This window comes from Apiospora marii (assembly GCF_038362585.1).
Source record: "Apiospora marii strain CBS 49790 chromosome Unknown utg000011l_segment0_segment0, whole genome shotgun sequence".
Taxonomy (NCBI): Eukaryota; Fungi; Ascomycota; class Sordariomycetes; order Amphisphaeriales; family Apiosporaceae; genus Apiospora; species Apiospora marii.
Genome location: NW_027117382.1, coordinates 3,772,205 through 3,795,486, shown reverse-complemented (window position 1 = coordinate 3,795,486; position 23,282 = coordinate 3,772,205). Strand labels below are relative to the sequence as shown.

General features: G+C 53.9%; 9 protein-coding genes across 9 annotated transcripts; 5 read left to right on the top strand and 4 right to left on the bottom strand.

Moving 5' to 3' along the window:
• Positions 1 to 54: 54 nt before the first annotated feature.
• Positions 55 to 2,739, top strand: PG985_014328 (uncharacterized protein; the record flags this gene model as incomplete). The annotated part of the gene is made up of 1 exon (XM_066834094.1): positions 55 to 2,739. The coding sequence occupies one exon, from the start codon at positions 55 to 57 to the stop codon at positions 2,737 to 2,739; it is 2,685 nt and encodes an 894-aa protein (XP_066678834.1).
• Positions 2,740 to 3,742: 1,003 nt separating this feature from the next.
• On the top strand, positions 3,743 to 5,741 carry PG985_014327 (tyrosinase; the record flags this gene model as incomplete). Its single annotated transcript, XM_066834093.1, has 7 exons — positions 3,743 to 3,954; positions 4,066 to 4,174; positions 4,297 to 4,437; positions 4,513 to 4,867; positions 4,913 to 5,099; positions 5,466 to 5,529; positions 5,610 to 5,741. The coding sequence occupies 7 exons, from the start codon at positions 3,743 to 3,745 to the stop codon at positions 5,739 to 5,741; spliced, it is 1,200 nt and encodes a 399-aa protein (XP_066678833.1).
• A 290-nt stretch (positions 5,742 to 6,031) lies between these two features.
• On the bottom strand, positions 6,032 to 8,321 carry PG985_014326 (breast cancer protein; the record flags this gene model as incomplete). The annotated part of the gene is made up of 2 exons (XM_066834092.1): positions 6,032 to 6,368; positions 6,439 to 8,321. 2 exons carry the CDS (start codon positions 8,319 to 8,321, stop codon positions 6,032 to 6,034), a joined length of 2,220 nt encoding a protein of 739 aa, XP_066678832.1.
• A 1,362-nt stretch (positions 8,322 to 9,683) lies between these two features.
• Positions 9,684 to 10,356, top strand: PG985_014325 (26 proteasome complex subunit DSS1; the record flags this gene model as incomplete). The annotated part of the gene is made up of 3 exons (XM_066834091.1): positions 9,684 to 9,819; positions 10,035 to 10,167; positions 10,317 to 10,356. The coding sequence occupies 3 exons, from the start codon at positions 9,684 to 9,686 to the stop codon at positions 10,354 to 10,356; spliced, it is 309 nt and encodes a 102-aa protein (XP_066678831.1).
• A 1,019-nt stretch (positions 10,357 to 11,375) lies between these two features.
• Positions 11,376 to 12,876, bottom strand: PG985_014324 (Phosphoglycerate kinase; the record flags this gene model as incomplete). The annotated part of the gene is made up of 3 exons (XM_066834090.1): positions 11,376 to 12,142; positions 12,207 to 12,627; positions 12,811 to 12,876. The coding sequence occupies 3 exons, from the start codon at positions 12,874 to 12,876 to the stop codon at positions 11,376 to 11,378; spliced, it is 1,254 nt and encodes a 417-aa protein (XP_066678830.1).
• Positions 12,877 to 13,880: 1,004 nt separating this feature from the next.
• PG985_014323 (uncharacterized protein) lies at positions 13,881 to 15,042 on the bottom strand (the record flags this gene model as incomplete). The annotated part of the gene is made up of 4 exons (XM_066834089.1): positions 13,881 to 14,000; positions 14,079 to 14,623; positions 14,692 to 14,782; positions 14,974 to 15,042. The coding sequence occupies 4 exons, from the start codon at positions 15,040 to 15,042 to the stop codon at positions 13,881 to 13,883; spliced, it is 825 nt and encodes a 274-aa protein (XP_066678829.1).
• A 1,741-nt stretch (positions 15,043 to 16,783) lies between these two features.
• Positions 16,784 to 17,300, bottom strand: PG985_014322 (uncharacterized protein; the record flags this gene model as incomplete). Its single annotated transcript, XM_066834088.1, has 2 exons — positions 16,784 to 17,102; positions 17,242 to 17,300. 2 exons carry the CDS (start codon positions 17,298 to 17,300, stop codon positions 16,784 to 16,786), a joined length of 378 nt encoding a protein of 125 aa, XP_066678828.1.
• Positions 17,301 to 19,130: 1,830 nt separating this feature from the next.
• Positions 19,131 to 20,659, top strand: PG985_014321 (uncharacterized protein; the record flags this gene model as incomplete). The annotated part of the gene is made up of 2 exons (XM_066834087.1): positions 19,131 to 19,313; positions 19,379 to 20,659. The coding sequence occupies 2 exons, from the start codon at positions 19,131 to 19,133 to the stop codon at positions 20,657 to 20,659; spliced, it is 1,464 nt and encodes a 487-aa protein (XP_066678827.1).
• A 387-nt stretch (positions 20,660 to 21,046) lies between these two features.
• Positions 21,047 to 23,203, top strand: PG985_014320 (uncharacterized protein; the record flags this gene model as incomplete). The annotated part of the gene is made up of 1 exon (XM_066834086.1): positions 21,047 to 23,203. One exon carries the CDS (start codon positions 21,047 to 21,049, stop codon positions 23,201 to 23,203), a length of 2,157 nt encoding a protein of 718 aa, XP_066678826.1.
• Positions 23,204 to 23,282: the final 79 nt, after the last annotated feature.

Sequence of the window (23,282 nt, the reverse complement as noted above, 5' to 3'; positions counted from 1 at the left end):
AAGATCCCAATTTGGCGCCAGTTTTCTCTCTGGGTTACTTGTTGAGTGAACCGGATGGAACCACCACCGAAGCGACCGAGGCTCCAAAATGCCGATTTAACCAACGAAAACCGATCGCGCATCCAAGCTAGCCCCAATGTCCGCCCTCCGACGTTACCGAGCCGTTTTGATGGCCAAGGCGTCCAAAACACCGGTGATTTGAACGTCGGCCGAGACTTGCAGATTCTCAATTACGAGATTACACAGAAAACTGTGGAGGAGAGAGAGAAAGAAGAGAAGGATAAAGCTCTGAAAACGATTCGCAAGCACCGTCAAGCAGTTCTCAAATGCTTACGCTTCAGTCAAATGGATGTCCGTTTTATGAGCATTAAAAAGGCGCATGGAAAGACTTGTCAGTGGTTTCTCAATGACCCGGACTACATCCAATGGCTGAACAGAGATGGAACGCACAAACATGAACATAAAAGTCTACTGTGGATCAAGGGAAAACCAGGTGCTGGGAAATCAACCCTCATGAAGCTTTTACTGCATGAGACCCGTCAGGCCAGACCAGGAGACACAATCGTATCTTTTTTCTTCAACGCTCGAGGTAACGACATGGAGAAATCAACCGTCGGACTCTACCAGTCGCTGCTGGTACAGCTACTCGAAAAGGACCCTTCCCTGCATAACATTCTGGACAACTATCCTAAACAAAAGAACTGGAGTATCGAATTACTTAAAGTCCTGTTCGAAGATGTTGTCAAGCGTTCTCATAAAACACTCATCTGTTTCATCGATGCCTTAGATGAATGCCACGAGCAGGAGATTCGGGACATGATCCTTTTCCTAAGCGAGCTCATGGACGCGAGAGATAACTTCTATACTTGCTTTGCGAGTAGACATTATCCAAACATCTCCGTCAAAAACGGCTGTAGTGCCGTGCTCGAAAACAAAGCCGAGCATGACAAGGATATTGCGAAGTACCTCAAAAGCGCCCTTCAAATCGGTGGCGGTGAGCTGGCAGAGCAGATTCTCTCCGAGATCAAGCACAAAGCATCAGGCGTTTTCATGTGGGTGGTCCTGGTGGTGAGCATCCTTAATAGGGAATGCGACAAGGGCCATAAACATGCGCTTAGGCGACGACTTCGCCAGATTCCCGGCGATCTCGATACCCTTTTTCATGAGATACTCACTCGCGACACGGAAAATGAACGTGGCCTCCTACTCTGCATTCAATGGGTGCTGTTCGCGGCACACCCACTTTCACCGAGGCAGCTGTATTACGGGATACTGGCAGGACTTGAGCCAGAGAATCTAGCCGATCCTGACACGGTTACAGATTATATCACAGATGATGACATTTCCAAGTTCTTGCTCGACATGTCTAAGGGACTAGCTGAGTCGACGAGATCGGAGTCACCAACGGTCCAGTTTATTCATGAATCAGTACGGGATTTTCTGCTGGACGGCAAAGGTCTCGAGGCTATCTGGCCAGGCATCAGAACAAACCTTACCGGCAAAAGTCACGAGGCTTTGAAGCTAGCTTGTCATGCATTTATGACCTGCATGCCGGTGAGCAAGATGCTACTTGAACCACGCTTTCTATACAGCATAGATGGCAGGCTTCCGTTTCTGGGGTACGCCAACCAATGGATTCTGTATCATGCCAACAAAGCAGCGAAAAACAAATACGCCCAGACGGAATTTCTCAATACTTTCCCTCTGGCTGACTGGATGACAATACGCAACCTTTTCAATAGAACATATCCCCCACGATACTCGTCGAGCGTCACTCTCTCCTACGTTTTGGCGAGTCGCAACCTCGACGCCCTCATCAGCTCCTATAAAACCGACTGCTCCTGCTTCCATGTCAGAGGGGAAAAATACGGCATACCCCTCTTTGCCGCGATCGCCAGCGGAAGTCTCGACGCCTGCAGAGCCATAATGGAGAGGGAAATTACGACGCGGGTGCCGAGTCAAAATGCTATGGACCTTTACCTGTCAAACTCACCGACTGAGACCTGCCTTGCATTTTTCCAAGATCATAACTTCCAACTTGCCGAACATAGAGATATCATATTCTGCCTTGCTAAAGCTGGCGACTCTCAGTTGTTGAGGATATTTTGTGCTACGCAGAGCTTCGATATCAATGCATTGGATAGATCAGGCAAAACTCCACTTTTATACGCGGTCGAACGAGGACACTTCGAAGTTGTTAAAGTACTGGCCGAGCAAGGTGCCAACCTCGATCTGATGTCTTCCCCCACGACAGATACACCTCTTCTTATCGCCATCGTGGAAAGGCATCGCAGCATGGCCAGACTCCTTATCGAGAAAGGCGCCAACATCAACGCCAAGGACAGTTTTGGCCGGACCCCACTCTATTTATCCGCCTCAGGAGGACTTTTCGAAGAAGCTGGACTACTCTTCAACAAAGGCGCCGAAGTGGACGCAAAGGACGATGTTGGACGGACGCCCTGTTCGTTGGCTTCGTATGAGGGTCATATCCACATGGTCAAATTACTCATCGATAAAGGCGCTGACGTGAGCGCCAGGGATAGGTCCGGATGGACGCCCTGCTTCTTTGCTTCCTATATGGGTCATATCGAAGTGGTCAGACTTCTACTTGATCACGGGGCCGATGTGAATGCTGTTGACGAGGCTGGCCAGTCCGCTCTTAACCTGGCTAAATCATTTGGCCATAACAGAGTAGCGGACCTCTTGGTCGAGCGAGGCGCTGTTTCCTGGGGGAGATGACATGAAGTACTGGAGCTAGAATGTTTAGTATATCGTGCGTCGGAAAAAGGTAATATATAAATCGTCATCTTACCTGTCGATCTCTGATAATATACCGTATGCTAAAAACAGTCATATCAAGTCATTTGCTAAGTTAATTTAGTGTCGACTTTCAAAAAGGCCAGACTGGCATGACTATTTCATGTAGAGTAGTTCAAGTTTCGACCTGGTTCCGAATATCCATGACTAGGCCCTGGTATCCAACCAAAATCAATATTCGTGTCAACTTTTGGTGTTTTGCTCTAGATTAGAACGACACTCTTTGATTGGACCAGATACGTCCGGGGTTGTCGGTGTGGAAGTATGATGAGCTTCCAACAGCCAAGACAGCTATAATTAGACGAACGGTGCATTCCGGGTCGCTGGACAGGTAGGGCAATATCATGATTGCTGCAGACGATCAAAACCAATATCTGGAAATTGAATCCAAGTCAAGAAAATCCGGGCTCAAGATATGCAAGGTGAGATGGTTGGGAAGCCAAGCACGCAATCAGAAGAATGCCGGTGTTTTTCGACTTTCCACCTACGAATAGGGAAGCTCGGTGGCTTGACTCGTATGACGCTGACGGCATAAGTGAACTGCCTTGGCCTGCCGAACTCCGTAGCACATGTTGCCTAGATCGACTAACCGAACGGAAGTTTTCTGCGCTCCAGGCTTGGCTGCAGTCAGCGTCGCAGACAACTAGTCTTAGGTGATCCGGTCGTCGGGTCTGTAGGACAACGACTGGATGTCGGCGATGCACGATTCGCATCGTGCCCGACCGATTGAATGATTCGCTGAGAAAGAACTTGGTCTCACGACATTGATACGAACAATCGCACTCGGTCCCGAGATGAAGTGGATGGCTAAAGACTGCGAGATCGTGAAGTTAAATAGGAGTGACCCGACATCCTCTCCACTATCTACTTATCGCAGGTTTCTTCTTATATCCCAAGTAATCGAAGGCCTCCAGGCTATCTCAGTATGAAATTCTCACAAGTCGCTGGTCTTGCGGCACTGGCCAATGGGGTCATCGGAGCGACGGCCGTTCAATCCCGGGACTACGATTTGTCGACTGCCGAACACGAGTTCAAAAAGCTCGTCGCTTCCATCGAAGAAAACGCCTCGGCGGAACTCAGCAAACATGACAAGAGCGCCGGCTGCACTGCGGAGAATATTATCTATCGCCAAGAGTTGTACGTACATCGTGCCCCCTCCCCCGTTTGTCACTGTCACCACTACTTATTACCATAACCCAACACGAGAACTGAAGCAACAACTGACGATGACTAAACTTTAAATTGTAGTGGCGACCTCTCGAAAGATCAGAGACTTGACTACACCCAAGCGGTTCTGTGCCTGATGAGCCTGCCTGCCAATACTCCGTCGGACTATGCACCTGGCGCCAAGTCCCGTGTAACTAATCCCCCGATATCTCTTTATTGTCAAAAATTGCGTTCTGCCGCCTCTCTTTTCTCCTAATTTCCCCTATTTCACACCATGCCGCTAACTGGAATGACTTCTCGGCTTGCATATAGTACGACGACTTCATCATCACCCACATCAACCATACCCTGGATGCCCACTACACCGGCAACTTCATGGCGTGGCACCGCTGGTTCATTTACACCTACGAGACCGCCCTCCGGGATGAGTGTGGCTACAATGGCTACCAGCCAGTAAGTTCAGACCGAGATCCCCTTTAATACTCCACGTACGTTATGGGAACAAACCTTTGATGATGCCCCCGGCAGTACTGGGACTGGCCCAAATACGCCTCCGCCCCCCAGGACTCCCCCATCTTTAACGGCGACCCCTACAGCATGGGCGGCAACGGGGAGTGGGACCCGGACCTCCCACCGTCGGTCGTCGGACCGCCCGAGGGAGTTCCGGGCGTCCACTCCACACTACCCCGCGGCCTGGGCGGCGGCTTCGTCACCACGGGGCCCTTCGCCAACATGACCATCAACGTGGGCCCCATCGCGCTGGCGTCCAACAACTCGCCCCCGAACCCGCAGGCCGACGGGCTGGGCTACAACCCGCGGCCGCTGAAGCGGGACGTGGGGCCGGCTGTGAATGAGCGGTTTGCTAATTGGACTACGGTTTGGGGTGAGTACTTTCCCACCTATTTGGCGGGTTGAAAAGACAGAACAGATAGGGAGAGAGGAAAGCTCCGTGCGGAACACCGCCCTGTGTTTTCGGAGTGTTTGGCTGACTTGTATCCGTGCGATAAACAAGAGCTCCTCAACAAGCCGAACATTACGGAATATCGCTTTCTGTCCGAGGGAGGATTCGACAATGGCGAAATCGGTCCTCATGGCGGCGGTCACTACACTATTAAGTAAGTTATTCGAGATCCTTTTGATTTCCAGACGGCTCTCGCTGGAATTTCAGACTAACACGTGTAATCCTGTAGTGGCGATCCCGGCGGCGACTTGGTGAGCTTCTGTCTATTTGCTTTTTCTCTTTTTTTTTTTCCTCTTTTCCTCTTTTTCCTTTTCTTTTTTTCTGTTTTACAACCGAATGAGAAACGGCGATTGATGATAGATATGACCGAGTAGTGGGTTTCCCCAGGAGAACCAGTGTTCTGGCTCCATCATGGAAACATGGATCGGATGTGGACTTTGTGGTGAGGCAATCCCGTCCCTCTATCCTCACACTTTTCACTACTTGTAGAAGCTGACACCATGATCCTTTTTAACTACAGGCAAGCGATGGACCCCGAGAACCGAAACATGCAGCTCGATGAGGGACCCTATGGTCATATCACGGTATGTTTGCCTCCCATCAGCCCCTGAGTGGCCTTGTCCTTTTCTGGGCGCCCACAAAACTAATACTCTATTTACCCCAGTGGAACAACGATCCAGTATCTCGCCTGACGACCCTGGACGACGTGATCAACATCGGCTGGGCCGGCCCAGAGACGACGATGAGGGAGATGATGAGCACGACCGGGGGAACGCTCTGTTACTTCTACAAGTAAACAGGTGCCCCCTTTCGAGCTCCACTTTTTCGTTTCGGTCACATTTCATCGTCAAGTCGAGAAGAACAAAAGGTATAGCAAATTGGAGGAGTCACATGAACCAAATTGGCCCGCGGATACAGCAAACAGGTTCTTATATATATAATCCAAGCAATCTGGCCTGACTCTATATAGCCCGTACAAAGTTACTCAAAACACCAAGCGCCTCTAATCCAGAGAAATCAGAAAAGTCCGGCTCGACGATTGTATGTGTATATGCCAGCAGTAGTATATATCCAAACATAGTCCTTCTATGCGGTTTCCCAGCCCTGCTCCCGTTTATACCACTTCAGCGTGTCCTTTCCGGTCTGCACGCGCATGCCGATCCGCGCGTCGAGGGTGAAGGCACCCCAGTTTGTTACCTTCTCGAGCCATTCCTCGCATACGGCCGTCTGCTGCTTGAGCCATTCCGTATCGGATAGGGCCTCCCCCTTACTAGTGGTGCTCTGGGTGTCCGCCTTCTCGTCGCCAATCACAACAGAGACTCCGGACTTCTTGCGCTGAACTCTCCACCAAGTCACTGCTGCCATCTCATAAGCGGCCGCGGGCTGTGCCCAGTCGTCCTTGAGCGGCCCCTTGAAGAGATTTCTTTATCATCGTGTCAGCAATGAAATCGCAAGAGTGATAAAAGGGGCGGATAAGAGGGGGTAAAACATACCTATCGATCTCCAGGGCGCCGGTTAAGAGACTCTCAGCTTCGTCCAGCTGACCGCCGCATCTCCGGATAGCGGCCAAGCATACGTCCCTTATGACTTGCTCGTCGCACTCGGCCATGATCTTAGCCTTGGCCTCTTCAGGCGCGGTCAGGCGGTCCCAGCTCAGCATCTGCTCGGAGAGATCGAGCTCGGCCTTTGCCATCTTCTTGGTGCCGTTCCAGAGGAACACCATCTCCTGGCCGGGACTCAATCCCGCCGCATCGACGAAGTCGATGCCCAGCAGCTTCTGTCGCTCCTCCCACTTGCTGATCTTCCGGGAAACATAGACCTCAAAGGGCATGGGCCGGGCCATGAAGCGCTTCATGCCGGCGGTGCTGCGGCCCTTGAGCAGGAGTTCCTCGGCCTTCCGCTTGTGGAGGGCGATTTGCGTCTCATCCCTGACCTTCGCATGGAAAGCAGTGCGGTAGGTTTCCAGCTCGGCACATCCAGCAAAATAATAGTACAGCGAGTGACTCCAATCGTTGAGTTCAATGCACCGCAAGAAGTTGTCACGTGTCGCCGGATAGTCTCCAACAAACATGGTGTTCAGAGAAAGCTCGAAGGCGTTGAGAGCTTCGACCTGGCGCATCTTGGAGTCGGTATTCTTGAGCAGAATCGCAATAGCACCGTGAAGGTCCTTGCCGTTAGAAAGACCACGGGCTTCTTCGAGACGCCAAAGCCTCGAGTCCGGATAGCGTGTTCGCATCTTGGCAAGTAGCTCGGCGCATCGCTTCTTGGGGTAACCGACAATGGCGCCTCGCTCAGTCTCTTCCTCAGATGGCAGGATGTCGGCAAAAGCCAACAGGCCGTTGTAGTATGCCAGGAGAACCAGAGCTGCCACAGCTCCGTTGATGTTATCGAACCGTGTGCTTTGCCACATCATGGTCACGCCCCGTTCACGGTCGCCCCTAAAGCCAATTATGGAGAGTAGCCGTGAGAATGCCGGCGGCACCATGGAAATGATTAGCAAAAGGACGCCGAAACACATGTTGGCTCCACTGTGCACGAATGCGTCAACAGGGTCGGTAAAGATCTCCGAGTCCGGGCCTTTGCGCCACTCGTCGGCGGATGCCACCTCCTTATCGTTGATTGACAGGCCTTTCATTTTCTCACTTTCGCCCTCAATTTCCAGATGGCCTTGGTACTGTGTCGGGGTCTTCTCTTCGGGTAATCCTTCAGGTGCGTCGACGAAATCGAGATCAGAGTCCTCGGTTTGGTCACCGCTTCCTGTCCCATTGGTAGGTGCTGTCCCCTGTACGCCTGCCTTGGACAGCGAACCTTTGCTCCCGGTGGACTCAGTGTGCAACCCCTTTGCTTTCAAGTACGTGTTCTCTGCCTCCATGATCGAGTCCAGAGTCAGGAAAGCCTTGCGTAGCTTGTAAAATCCCTTGAGACCTTCTGTCAAGCTCTCGTGCAAAACTCCGACGACGGCGCTCATCAGCTGCGCCTCAGCGTGCACCAAGGCGTACTGGCTGCCGGCCGGATGAATCCTCTCAGCCTGTCCATTCGTGGCAGAATCCTTCTGGGCCTTTTTCATCTCGTTCCAAGCATTAGTCTCGCAATTTGCCAGGCGTTTGCTGGCCTCTGCCATCATCTCCTTCTCAAAGCCGAGAATACTCCGCATGAAGGTGGTGATACCCAGACCCAAGTCATGGTAAGGCGAGCTCCCCTTCTTGAGATCGATTTCAGCCCCATCAATGTCATCGTTCATGATCTTAGCGGCGCTGGTCATGGCATCTTGAATCTGGGCGATCTCGGCCGCCTGGAGATCGATCTGCGACTCTGAGGGGCTCGGATTGACGGTGGAGCGAGGGGTGGCGCCCCGAAACCAACTGCGTAAACTCATCGTGAAAGCGCCTGGTTCGACCCGGTGTGGAAAGGATGAAAGAGGGAAAAGATCAGAGTAAAGTTGACCGCTGCGGAGATCCAAGCAGCCGGGAAATCTGGTCGGACGGAGCTACTGAGCGTAGCGTTCAGGGAGAGGGCTATCCGGTGCGCTCTTGGTGTGGGGCGTCTTTTAGGGGTCTTTTTGTTTCTTCTAAGGACTTGCGAATGTCCGGTAAGTCCGAGGACCAGCCAGGCAGGATGAAAGGAAAAGGGAAGCTCCGGTTCAATGAGACGCGCAAGACACGTTTACGGCGACGAGAACTTGGCGTGCTGCCATGCGTATGTCAGGTATGTGTTATTGGCGCAGAGGTGATGATACACTAAAATGCGTGTTTGTGAAAGACCCGTCTCCAGGGTATCCGCAATTAGAGCATAAGATGGGCAATAGGGTGTACCTGTAGATCCATGTATCACCTCCCTGGGGATGACGTCTTGACTCTTGGGTGAGAAGACCCCGCCAAGCTCGAAGTGGGCTTCTAGAGAACAAGCAATGTCATCGAGTCAGCGTCGGATGCGAGTGAGACCAAATCAGCTGCCAATTGAGATAAATCAAACAGCGGTCGGAAGCACGATAAGCAGCCGGAGTCAGTGATGTGATACTTGGCAGTGTAGGTCGGCGAAGGAAGCAAACGGCGAGCCCTGAGGAATGGAAGGGATGGTTTGGTCTCGTGCTTATCTGTCAGAACACATTCAGACCCAACACCGTAAGCAAACGATACGGCATATGATATATTGACTTTTATCGGCTTGCATTTCAGCTGCCGGTGCTCACTAACGAGGCAGGCTAATTCGGGGCGCAAGGCAGTGAGGTAGGCTGCGCATTCGTGTTGGAAATGCATCCTGGGCCAAAACCAATTTGGCAGCGCCGCACAACACAGCACGTAGCCGAAACAGGGAGGTAAATGATGCTTTTTCGGGCTGATTGGCCTCCAAAACCAACGAGATCGGTCCCTATCTTCGCCGTTCCCCGAGCAGTTTAGGTGAATTGGTTAGGTGGTTAGGTCTGCGGCCAGGTACCCAAAGAATGATGCGGCTTGAGGGGCCCAAGCTCTGCTGGAAGCTCCTTCCCTACCGCTCAGGTAATCAGTCAATCAGCGAATCCCACTTCCGATAGCCTCACCCACCCCAATCCGGCCCCAGCCTTGTCAGCCAGCTGCACCACACTGACTTTCGATCCGATAGCTATCACTCCAGCACCACGACGCGCACTGCTCGTCCCAGACCACACAAACACCCAACGACAACACACATCCAGCATACTTCTGTCTTTCGCAAGAAAGAAAGGATTAATAGCTCAGACCACATCCCATATCTATCCATCATGGCGTCAACAAGCACACCCAAGCCTGACGAGAAGGCCAGCACGTCCGCCGACTCCAAGCCCGAGCAATCACAAAACAACAAGACGGCCGGCGCCCTCGAGGAAGATGATGAATTCGAGGACTTCCCCGTAGAGGGTATGTTTCTTTCCCTTTGCTTGATTGCCTGCTACTTGCCCACGTAACCCCGAACAGCAAGCGCAACCATACTCCGAAAAGCGCATGCACTATCACTATGGCACATGCTGTATCTTACATTCCTTCGCACGATGTGGCGAAACCTCATTGTGACGCAAACACAACGCACTACTCGGCCAGGCGATGAGCAATGTAGCTAACCTCTTATCATCTAGACTGGCCAGCCGAGGAGACCGAAGCCGCCAACCAGCAGGGCAACGCCGCGAGCGGCGGCACAGCGGCCGACCACCTCTGGGAGGAGAGCTGGGACGATGACGACACAAGCGATGACTTCTCGGCACAGCTGCGGTAAGTCCCCAACCACCTGCCAGCTTCCACGCGCAAAGCACAGCTCCTCCCGCATGCATATGCTACGCACTTATCCTGCCTATCCAATGCCCTCTCCACCGTTTCTAGCAATAGCCACGCTAACGAGGCTCCTACGTGCCCCTCTACAGTGAAGAGCTTAAGAAGGTCGACGCCGCGAAGCGAAGATAGGATCATTCCGGGCCGGGAGCCGAAGAACCCCATTCAACGGGAACCAAAGAACCCTATTCAACGGACTGGAAACGTGTTTCGCCGGCACCAAAGCTAGAGAACGGGGTCGTCGTCTTCGGAGTGTGGCATCGCGATGGTGTCTTCTACTCGTCGCTGGAGGGAGCGAAAAATGCAAAGAATGTCAGCCAGGAGACGAAGATTGACTGGTGTCTCATACTCAAACTCATGCTATTCGGATCGGACTTAACAAAGTGGCCTGCCACCGCACGACAAGGAGAATGGAGCCAAAACAGCTGAAAGAGGACAGGGGAACAGAAGCTTAGACTTCATGGCTTCGCAGAAGAGGCATTTTAGATGAATGAAATGAGTAGCTGCATGCCAGTCTTATTATTATGCCCAGCAGATGAAGAACCATTCGCGAATTATCAGATTACGGTGTTTTTTTTCGGTGGCGCCTGTAACGTATTAGACATGCTTAATGGAAATTGTGTGCTGCAAACGTAATGCCCCTCGAGGCATAGACTCTGCCTATCCTGTTCTCAGGTTGTATGTAGTTTAAAGTGAATGTAGACGATAATGACTGGTATTGCCCTACTGAGAGCCTACTTGAGCAAGGTAATAGTCGTAGCCTTAACCATTTATGTTATGGGAAGCAAGGGTGATTAACGTATCGTTCATGATGCTATGTTTGAAGTTGGAATCGCAATCGCAGTGAACGGGGTAGAGAGTAGTAATGTTCACAGCAGAAAAAGACCAATTATATGCGTGGGGGTATATTTCATATTATATTCATGTTTTCGTTGTACTCTATAGTTACTGAACCTCGACCTCATCATGCCTGCCAGGGCGAGAGCGATTTGCTTCCCGCCCTACCTGCTGGATAGTTTTATGTATTCCTTTGAGAGAGTATTGAACTCGTCTAAATGATCGTCGTCAGGTATGTCATAACTTTTTGTTTTTTAATCGTCAACAACGCATTACAGCTTAGTCGTCGTAGGACGACTAGGCTTGACAGCATCCTATTTGCTGCTGAGGGCGGTAACACCGGGCAGCTCCTTGCCCTCGAGCAGCTCGAGGAGGGCACCGCCACCGGTGGAGACGTGCGAGCACTTCTCCTCGGCGCCGTACTTGGCGGCGACGGTAGCGGTATCACCGCCACCGATGATGCCGATCTTGCCCTGGGACACGGCGTTGGTGAAGGCGTCGAGGGTGGCCTTGGTGCCGTTGGCGAACTTCTCGAACTCGAAGACACCGGCGGGGCCGTTCCAGAGGATGGTCTCGGCGCTGTCGATGGCAGCCTTGTAGAGCTTGATGGACTCGGGGCCGCAGTCCAGACCCATCCAGCCCTCGGGGATACCGTCCTTGTCGGTGGCGGCGCCGGTGGTGGCGTCCTTGTCGAACTTGTCGGCGGTGACGTAGTCGACGGGCAGGACGACCTCGACGTTGTTCTTCTTGGCCTTCTCCATGAGCTGGCCGACGGTCTTGGAACCGGCCTCATCGAACAGCGAGGTGCCGATGGGGACGTTGTAGAGGGTCTTCTTGAAGGTGAAGGCCATGCCGCCGCAGATGACGAGCTTGTTGACCTTGTCCAGCAGGTTGTCGATCAGCTGGATCTTGTCGGAGACCTTGGCACCACCGAGGATGGCCAGGAAGGGGCGCTTGGGGTCCTCGAGGGCCTTGGCGAAGTAGTCCAGCTCCTTCTTCATGAGGAAACCGGCGGCCTTCTGGGGCAGGTTGACACCAACCATGGAAGAGTGGGCACGGTGAGCAGTGCCGAAAGCGTCGTCTGGGTTCAACGGTTAGTCATGGGTGTCACGGTACAAGCTATATGGGAATCAGAGTTGACTCACTGATGAAGATATCACCGAGCTTGGTGAGGCCCTGGCGGAACTCCTCAACCTTGGCCTTGTCGGCCTTGGTCTTGTTGCCCTCCTTGTCCTTGGCGGAACCCTCCTCCTCGAGGTGGAATCGCAGGTTCTCGAGGAGAACGACCTGGGCGTTGTCGGCCTTGTTGACCATGGCCTCGACCTCAGGGCCGACACAGTCGGGGGCCATCTGGACGCTCTTGCCCAGGAGCTTCTCGAGCTCGGGGACGACGGGCTTCAGGCTGTACTTCTGGTTGACCTCACCGTTGGGACGGCCGAGGTGGGACATCAGGACGACGGCCTTGGCGCCGTTGTCGATGGCATACTTGATGGTGGGGATGGCACCGGCGATACGCTGGTTGTTGGTGACCTTCTTGTCGGCATCGAGAGGGACGTTGAAGTCGACCTGGAGAGGGAAGCTTTGTCAGTTCATATTGCGCATGCTTGTGGTATTGGTTTCCCGGCATGGCAGAGTATTGCGAGGTGTCAAATCAGACGAAGACTTTGTTGGCGAAGTCATGGTGATTGATATCCTGCTCAACTTTCGGATGGCGGGGCGGAGGGGAGAGGGGGCAGTTCGTTTGCTTACACGGATGAGCACCCGCTTGCCCTTCAGGTCGACATCAGTGATGGAGAGCTTGCTTGACAGAGACATGTTGATGGTATGTGCAGAAAGTAGACGATGGGTGTTGTCTTGATTCTGGGATGGAAACTGGAGGGGGAGGGAAGGGAAGGAGAGGGACAGCGTCTGTTGAAATAAGAACTGCGCGAAGGGAAAAGCACGCAGCCTGCAGCTGTTTACGGAGGTGAGGGGCAATTCTTGTCGGATTGTCGCGCCAAAAGCTACCAGGAAGCCAGTGGCATGGTGGGGTGATATGTTCACGCTGGAGCTTGCCGTGCCTTAGTGACGTGACATTTCACTCGGTCCTTCTTAGCTTGCAAGTTTCAACTTGCCAGATGTTTACTGTATATCGGACCATTCTCGAGGCCATCCAGCCACATTGGCCCTGCCCAACAACATTGGAACCTTCGTGATGGCTTGATTTGCAGATTGCTGCTCGTTCTGGTTGGCTTTTGACTCACCCAGTCGGACTCCGCCGGTTTGTCTTGGCCGATTCTAGATCCTCAATATTCTGTATCCCAATCCTGCCAAAGGCTCAATCAGTCTGGTTTGGTCTGGTCTGTACATACATAGAATTCGCGCATGTCCGCTGTAATTGGATGCGACACAGGAGTAGCGTTGGCCCTTTCTGGTAAGAGGCATGCTGACTGCCCTGTCGTTTTCACGTCCCGGTGCTTGGCGTTCCGGGATGCCCGCACTCAGGGTCTTGCTGCATCTGCAAAATGCAAAAGTCTACGTTGTTCGGATGCGGAACCTCATGATAATGTTTGAATGCTTCATTTTCGTCATAAGTACAAATGGAATAAAGCAATAGATAGAGTAACGCCGTTCGTGCCCTTGCACAACTGATCCCATAAATTCGACACCCGTAACGCCGCGAACCGTAGTAGGGCCGAGAAAGTGTCCTTTACCGCTCGGCCTGCGGCTCAATGCGCATGATGAATAACATGATACCCAAAGATCGGGGCTGGCAAAAACGTCGCCCAGAACCGATTTGGCAACCGGGCCATCCAGACTATTCGAGTCCCCAGTAATCCCTAGGAAAGTCGAATGTTCGACGCTCGTGGGGAGTTCTGCGTGGTTTCTTGCACGTCCTCAGCCGCATTGGACAGCGAAAGGTAAGCAGTCCACGCAATACCAATAGTGGAAACAAAAGGCTAGTAGCAGTGCCATCCGGGTTAGTATCCACTTCAACAGAGAACCATGGTGATTGAAGATAGAGCTGTGCCACTTACCAGCTGGAACTGCACAGGCATGAGCCTGAAGTTGATGACCTGCACCGCCGGCCAGACGAGGAAGTTGGCCTTCAATGTCGGGACGTACATGTCCCTCAGCTTGTGCGCGATGGCCCTTTTACCACCGCCCTCGGCAGCCGTCATCACGGTAAAGAAGCATGCGATACCGAACGGCGCGAAGATGAGCTGATCGAAGGCCACGCGCTTCATGGCCGGGGCGAACGCGGACGTCTTGGTGATTGGAAATGTCCGCGACAAGAACCCGAACCACTTGAACTGTAGCGGCGCCATGGCGAAACCATAGGCCATGAAGCGAGTGAGGCGCTCGAAGTCGAACGGCGGCGGCAGCAACTTCGAGTCGGGGATCAGGTCGCGCTCGTAGAAGGGGTTCTTGCGGTCGAGATCGTGGATTTCAATGGCGACATTGTCGTCCTTGTTCAAGCCCCCCTTCTTATGGAGCGCACGCTCGCGGACGGACGTGATGGTTTGGGCGACGGTGTCGGCGATGCCTCCGAGGACAGCGTTTGTCACCATCATGGTGAGAACTGCAGCAGAACAGTCAGCAAACCGAACCAGAGAACGGGCTAGGGAATCGGCGTCGGGGACAACATACTTGGTCGTTCGTCATAGTAGGCATTGAACCTTGACATCAACCTCGCTGTGATCGTCATCTCGATGAAGAATATAATAGTATGGAGGAGAGGCTAAATTGGGGTGAAGACGAAGATGGTCAGCCTCGATGTTGGAAGATGTCGGAAGGATGCTGCTAGCAGAAGAGGATCAAGTCAATGATGCCAACGATTGAAGATCGCTCGATTCTATTGCAATATTCAACGATGGGCAGATTGGACAAGACATGCGCATCGACTAGAGAGCGGGAAAGGCAAAAACTCACGACTCGGCCGTAGATGAACTTGCTATTAACCGCCCTTGCAACGCGGCGACGTGTGAGTTCCCAAGTCATCTTGAAAGGATGCGGCGGGCGGAGGTTGGGTCTTTGTTTTTTATCTTTTTTCCGATTTTTACGTCTACGGCACACCGGGCCCTCGGCACTGGAGCTCTAGAGGATGCTAAGCGTCTCAAGCTGCTTGGTTTTCGCTTGCCGGTGACGAAGGTGCTCCGTTGATTTTCGCAAGTGATGGATGCAGAACTGTCTTCCTGGGTTGGAACCGGGTCCGGGGGCTGCCCATCTATGACGACAGACTGACTGTCTGTTCGATTTCCGGGGGTGCAGGCGATCAAAAAGCCCAGGCCAGCACTGTCGCAAGTCGTAAGCGGGGCTAAAGGTCCGATTCGGGTGCTGCGAGTGCTGCCACTGCTGGAGTCCTCTCCTCTTCTGTTCTTCTCTCGTAACGTCAATTCCGATGGGGAGCGAGGAGTTCGATTCGATCGATGAGTTCGGGGAGAGGAAGCCAAATAATAAACAGCGGCAAATCAATCAGGTCGCACTCCTCAAAGCGAGAGCGGAAAGCGTGTGGTAGCTAGCTGAAGGAAATGGTAAGGAGTTGGAGAAATGTCAGGTTAATGTTGGCTCTACGAATGGAATCTATTTGACACGCTGCTAAAGGGATTGGCTGATGAAAGCAGGCAGTGCAGCAAGCACAGGTGGGAGGGTGGCCAGAGTTAATTTCAATGACAATGGGCTGAGTGCCTTGCTGCCTGTAAGGCCTATGGCCTGTCGCGTGCCAGGCCGCATATGCCGGTTAATAAGCGCTTCCCGGGTACCTTTAGCGCCCGAGCAGCCTGCAACATTGGTGCAACATGTTTCGATGTGAGCAACGACGTGCAACCAACTTCCCAAAATAGCCCCCATTCCCGACTTTGCCCTTCAACCTTTGACCGTCCCGTCGACAGAAGACAGACACCATATCGACATTTTCAATTCCTATGAAGTCGTGGTGTGTTGATCAAAAGGACTGCTAGATTTGACCCCAGATGCAGTTGAAGATCACTACTTCAAAGACCCTAGTTACCCCCATCCAACCAAGGTTCAAGACATTAGACCCCTTCTTGACACGAGGCCTCTATGCTCATCAGTGCAGATTCTGAAATTAGAAACCAGCACCTGCATCTGGCAGACTGGCACTCGTGCAGCAATGCGAGCAGCCGATGATGGCATGCCGGTCCTGAAACAAACCCTATCTCAGTCCAAAAGCAACATCTTCGTTTTGGGGAGATGGACAGCTAGGTAAGCATCTTGGTATCGAATTGGATGAATTTCGGCTCGGCTCAACCCGACTTCTTTCCGATAAAATGATTGCATATACTCCACGAACGAAGAAGCAGAGCTGCGCAAACCCCTTTTACAATCTTCATACCCACCTTCCGTGATGCCTCACGGCCATGCGCAATACGAGATTGCGGCATGTCTATTCTGGTCACTCTCGAAATGCGGTTCGCCTAGTCCCGCGTTCACAGCAAACAGCACGCGATTGAACAAACAGGTGGGGATTAATTGTCAATTGCAATATTGAATTGAATAAGCGTCAGCCCAGGTGTTTTCAAAGTGACCTGAAAACGCCCCCGAATTCGCCGCTGTCAATACCAGATGACCACAATTAGCAACAGCAACTGGTTTGCAGAAACGTTGAGTATTGAATATATGCAGCAAAGCCCTGTCCACAACCACCTCCACGAAACCATACTCCCCTACGCGGCTGCAGTGTTAGGGAGAAGCAGAAGAAGCCACCAACCATACACGTCGACTATGGTGACAGGGCAGTCGCCGTCGCCGTCGCCGTAGCAGCGGGCGCCACGCACGAGGGGCACCCGCACGTCATGTGCACCACGACGGTGGGCGTGCAGTCCGCCGTCACCGTCTCCGACGGGTACGGCGCCTGGGTCGGCTCGCCCGGGCTGCAGGTGCGGGCGGGGTGCGGGCAGACGAACCGCTGTCGCAGCATCTTCCGGCAGAAGCCAAACGGGCGCGCCGAGGTCGTGACCGTTTCGGCGGCTAGGGACGTGCAGGACGAGGACGAAGACGGCAACGGCAGGGTTTCGACAGGGAGTGCAGCCGCGGCGAGGCTGGTAAGAATAACGAAATCAGCGATGATGTCCTGTTGGTCGGGCGGGTTCGCACAAAAGGGGGGGAGGGATGACGGGGGAGCGACGATGGGGGAGTGACGCCACTGGCAGATTCCACGAGCGGGCACCTCTCACTCACCTAGGGTGCAGCAGCAATGCTGCGGCGGCGATGATGATGCGACTGCTGAGGAATTGCATCTTTGCCGAATTCGATTCGATCAGTACTTTGAATCTGGGGATATCAAGATGCAGGACAAGTTGCAAGTGGTCATCAAGCCCTTTGGTGTCAGGTCAGGGGAGAGATGGCAATACTAAAACATAGGCCGCATGTTACCACCAAATCATCTCCGATGAAGGAATGGACGAGGAAGTTTTATATTCTCGTTTCCTTCTCCAATGCTGCTATTTGCGGAGCTTGTTGGATACATGAGGTCGGATATGCTTGGTCGGTCTTTTGAGTTCTGGAGGCGCCAGGAGATGCGAGTCCTTTGACCATCAAGGACATGAACCCTTTTTAGATAACTTGCTCGATATTCGTGGATGCGCATTCTGTCTGCCTCCTCATTACGTATCTATTGAGACGATGTGCCATTCAGTATCAAGTCAATTTGCGCGGTTTGTAGACTCGACGTCACCTCCCGGAAGAGGCCCGATATAGATGGTTTCCCTACCGCGACTCGCCGTTCATTGAAGAGTCCTAGAGGCAACACTGTGAGTTGGGTCGCATTCCCCTATACAGTTCGAAAGACTGACATATCAAGCCTAAGGTTCATCTGGGCTCGATAGGGATTGCCCAAGGAGGTGTCAATCATCAAACGAGATGGTTTGTTGCAATTGACAGCCCCAGCAGTCGCTTCGCCAGGCGCAATTCACCACCTAATATTTGTTGGGCGGGACTGCACGTCTGAATATGCTGTGGCAAATGTCTGCGTCGGCCATTCAGGAGGCACTCACGTGAGGAACCGCGGAGACGTCCTTGTTCGAAGAAACGAAGCCGGAATCTCCAAAGCCCATGCCGGGTATCAATCATTGCCACAATGTGTCAAACCCTACGGTTTTCTGCATTTTTGATTGTAGGTTAGGGGTTGTGGCTTGGAAATGAACTCAAGTGCCCCAGGAAGACTTTAAGCCACATGGCTGTGTACTCCGTACGTTCTAATGGCAGGGCAGCTCCATGTAATTTATTTAAATTGCTGCCCGCCTGTAAGTTGCCGTATAATATGCCCGCATCAAAGTGCCAATGGCTTTTCCCCAGGGCCGAAAGTTGTTATTGGGGAAAGGCTTTTGGTAAACTTCGATAATAAAGTTTTGTTTAACCGTCTGCTACATTCGAGATGCCATGGCATACATACATGTCGACAGTGAGCGTGAGCAATTGTACAAAGTAGGAACTATGTATGCCCCTGGCTTGTCTCCGCTCGTGATATGTGGTTGAGTGGTCGGCATATTTAAAGCCTTCCCTTTGGAATGTGAGTCAACATCGTCCGAGTTACACTGATCCAAAATCTAACCACCACCAAGATGGCGCTAGCGCCCCCTTAAATGGTTTTGTTGTGAGACATCCATGTGGTGTATTCACTGAACGGTGGGGGGAACTCGAACACGAGCCTCTGTCACCATTCTCATCGTATTCGACAGATAATTCCGGTTCAGAGAAGACGCATTAATATCAAGTCCATTCGAAAAGACCAAAATTCTCCCTGCTAGTTACGATTAAGATTCTGGGAATGGTTACATCGCCGGAGGTAAGTAGGTTCAATGATGCCCAAGTTGGGATGAATAAGAGCCCAAGCTTTGACGGGATCTCGTGTCCCGGGTCCTAGCGGAAAGCAAAATGAGCGTCTGATGACTTACTCAACTCATGTAAAAGACCGAATGAATGCAGTAGAATTGAATCCAGCAGTCGACACCAAACAGCCACGAAGTTTTCGTCCTGGGCATCAAAACACCAGGAACTCGTCCTGGAGGCCGTTTCAAGAGCAGCATCACCAACTTCAACCAGCAGACTCCAGTTGGCCTACCTCCAAAATGGGGCCCGAAAAGATCATCCCGCTCCATGAGTTCGACACCATGCCGGTGTACCCCAACATGGTCCTCAGCCTCACGCTGAAGTACGACAAAGTCCTCGACCCGCTGGTCTTGCGGGACAGCCTGACGGAGCTGGTGAGCCGCGAGGGCTGGTGCAAGCTCGGCGCGAGACTGAAGCGAAATGTAACGTCGTCCCCTCGGTAGTGATTGTTTGACGGATTAATTAATCGACTAACCTACCGCATCAGAAAAACGGGAAGCTGGAGTACCACGTCCCGGCCGCGTTTGACGAGAAGACGCCGGCCATCACGTTCTCGCACGCCCTGTACGACATGGGCGTGGCGGAGCACCACCTCGGCTGCAAGATCCCGACGCACGACCCGGCCAAGCCGAGCATCATGGCGGACCCGGCCACGTTCGACCCGCTGACGCGGCGGGCGGACGCGCCCAAGGGCCTCGAGGACTTCATCAAGCGCGGGCTGCCGCAGCTGGAGCTGCACGTCGTGTCGTTCCGCGACGCCACCGTCGTCAACGTCAGCTGCCTGCACTCGGTGCTGGACGGCATGGGGTTCGGGCGGCAGGGCCTCTTCCACGGCTGGATGCTCGTGCTGCAGGGCCGCCAGGCCGAGATCCCGCCCGTCTGCGGCTTCGACGAGGACCTGCTCAAGGGGCTCGGCAAGCAGCCCACCGAGAAGCACAAGTTCCACCACCTGCGCATGGGCGGGCTCGGCATGCTGTGGTGGGTCGTCAAGCGCGCGCTGCAGATGGTGTGGTACAAGGAGGAGGCACGGATCGTCTGCGTGCCGGGGCCGTTTGTGCAGCAGTTGCGGGAGAGGGCCATGGACGAGCTGGCCAGGGACATGGCCAACGGGAAGGCGGACGGCGAAGGAGGGACCAAGAAGCCGTGGGTCAGCGAGGGCGACGTGCTCGTGGCGTGGTGGACGCGCTACGCCACGATGCACCTTCGGGACAAGCCCGACAAGACCGTCAACGTCAGCTGCGCGTACAACATCCGGCGCGTGCTGTCGGGCAACATGCTACCGGAGGGCCACTTCTACCTGTCGAACGCGGCGCTGGGCCTGTTCATGCTGCCCAAGGTGCGGGATGTCTTTGACCGGCCGCTAGGCTGGCTGGCGTCCCAGATGCGGCAGGCCATCGTCGAGATGGGGACCAAGGCCCAGATCGAGGCGCTGGTGGCCGAGGTCATGCCCGACTGGAACCGCCCCTCCACGTTCCGCATGCTGGGCGACCCGGGCATGCACATGGTCGTCTTCTCCAACTGGACGCAGGCGCAGTTCTTCCAGCTCGACCTCGCCCCGGCGGCGGCGGACAAGGCCGACCGCGGGCAGCCCGCCCTGCCCAGCTTCATCAACTACAGGGTGGTGAGTACGGTCTGGCCGATGCGGGACAACTTCTGCATCATTGGGAAAGATTCGGAGGGGCGGTATTGGCTGGGCGGTGCTCTGCAGAAGGGGTTATGGGCTAAGATTGAGAGCGAGCTTGCGCAAGAAGGCATCGTGGACGCTTGAGTAATGGTGCACCTTGGTTGGTGTTTTCGACATCATGGACAGTCAACCTTGCTATACTGCCAGTTGCAGATCTGACTGCGTGTATCAAATCGTTGTGTGTTGTATTGTTGTTGTTTTAATTCGGTTTCGATGCAAAGCAAGTAGCGTCTTTCGATTCCAGGCCATGTGGGGAACCACCCCCCTTTTCCCGTTCTCCGCTTCAGGTGATGCTAGTTCTTCTGAACGCTAAACGGTTGCCTAAGACGAGATATTAGCGCGACTCCAATACAGAATCTATTTCTTTCAAGTCGCCCAGTCCCGAGTATTTTCGCATATCTCTTCATTACCCGTTTCAATTCTTGTCATCTGGAGGAAAATTGAATCAAAGGGCAGCAAATTCTTGCTGCAATGCCTGCCTCGTCGGGCTATTCGTGGCCTTGGTGGCCTCGGAAGCTGCTCGGGCCCAGGTTTGCCGCACAAGAAGGGGGTGATAATATACGCTTCTTATCCAATCCCCTCATCCCGACTTCGTCTCCTCCGGGTGATCTCCCATTCGAGATCTTTCTCCAAGTGGCCGGCGTCATCTACCAGGAGCACCGGCCAAGCCTCTCAGCACTCGCACAAGTCAATAAGATGTGCTACGCGGCCGCAATGGTCTGGAGACTCAGAAGCATCCGCTTCGAGGTCACAAAGCGGGAACAGCTGCGGCGCGATGTGGACAACTTCCTCCGAGTTGTCAAACCAACGGAAGGGGTGAAGCACGTGCGATGGCTCGAAGTGCGAGGCTGTTTGGCACCGACAGTCGCGGGAGAGGTGAAGATCAAGAACCGCGCCAGAGGACCCGTCCTACAGGATCACATTTACGATGGCACCACCAGGGATGTTTTCAGCGAGCCCGTGTACGCCGACTTTGACTATGACGGGCCTATCGAGGTGCTGCCAGAAGAAGACAGCGCTTGGCAGCCCGTCGTAGACCTCCTGAAAGCACTGTCGCATCTAGAGGACTTTGTCTTCACCAGCGAAGAAAACCAGTTCCCGCCCAGTCTGCTGCGGGCTCTACAGAAGCACCACCCAGCATGTCGACTGCACCTCCCCTTCTTCCGCTTTCGCAGCCTTCGCGGGGAGGCAACAGATCCGCACGAGATGGCCATCGTTTGTTCGCCGCTGCTCCACAGCATTGGTGTAAAATGGGTCGATGTTAATTTCAAGAAACACGACGATTGGAACAGGCAGGCCGTGATGCGCCTTATTTCCAGCGGCATGGCTCCAAATCTGAAGCGCGTGAATCTGACGCATTCGGCGCCCATGGCAGGTGGAAAGCGCTATGGACCATACCGCCCCGATCCGCCCTGGAAAGGGTTTACCCCAGGACCGTGGAACCGGAGCGCGGGCATGGCGAGGGCGGCCCCCCTGCAATATCTTACAATATTTGATTACAATTCAATCCGGGTAAGCCACCTGACAGAGTGGCAACAGCACAATGCCTTTCAGAAACTGACGGATCTCACCTTCATAACACAAGTCAGCGGCGAAGCGCTCGAGTGGGCAACCCTAAATGCCTCGTTTCCCCACCTGAAGCATCTGACTATGAAGTTCATATTCGACGAAGGAGACGATGGCGCGCCGAATTTCGACTCACCCGCGGCGGCGTTCTTAGCCAGTCTCAAGCCGCTCGAGTCGCTTCGACTCACCGGCAACATTGACAATGAAACCATCGACAGCATCCTGTCGCGGCACGGCCCCACCCTCCAAAGCTTGACCTTGGACCCCATTAGCAGCCAGAGCCCCAGCACTGGGCCCAGGCACCAGCCGTCAACGTATGGCCGCGACCACATCCTACAGCTGCGTGACGCCTGCCTGCGTCTCGAAAAGCTGAGCCTGCCCATCCGGCGACAGAAGGGCAAGCGGGCAGAAGTGGCAATCTACCGCACCCTTGGCGAGATCCCGAGCCTCACCGACATTACGCTCGAGCTCAGCAGCTCCAGTGGCGGAGTAGAAGAGCCGAGAGAGCCATTCGGGGACCCCTTTAAAGACATGCACTTCGAAAAGGCTCTCCAGTTCCACGAGCGCCCCATGCGTAACGGCGACGTAATGGTGGCACTTCTCAACTGCGCCCTGGACGAGACCCTCGCCCGCGCCATCTGGGATGTCGTAGCGGGCGGCAAAGCGGGCCGACCGCTGCGCTCGCTCCGGCTCGGCCCGCGCGGCGGCACGGCCTATGGCCAGCGCGGGACCTCGGGCGGCTTCAAGACCGTGTTAGAGCACCTGCAGCGCGGCTACCTGCTAGAGCGCAGCGTGCGCGACGACGACGCCGACACCGGCCGCGCGGCGACCCCCACGGTGGTGGAGCTCGATCGCAAAGCGCGGGAGGCATGGGACGAGCAACAGCGGGAGAGCCGGCGCGATTACATTCGACGGTACGCGGAGATACACCCCGCCCAACCGTCGCCGCCGCCGTCCACTTGCTTGGAGGAGGTGCTGAAGCGGCTGTGGCCGGCGAAGGAGGGGAGTTACGATTGGAGGGATGACTGGGAGAGCTTGCCGCTTGATATGGGCCAGGACTGAGCTCATTCACCGAGATAAAGCATGTTCTAGGTCTCTACATACGACTCTATGTCGGCCTTGCCGTCACACCAGACTTCCA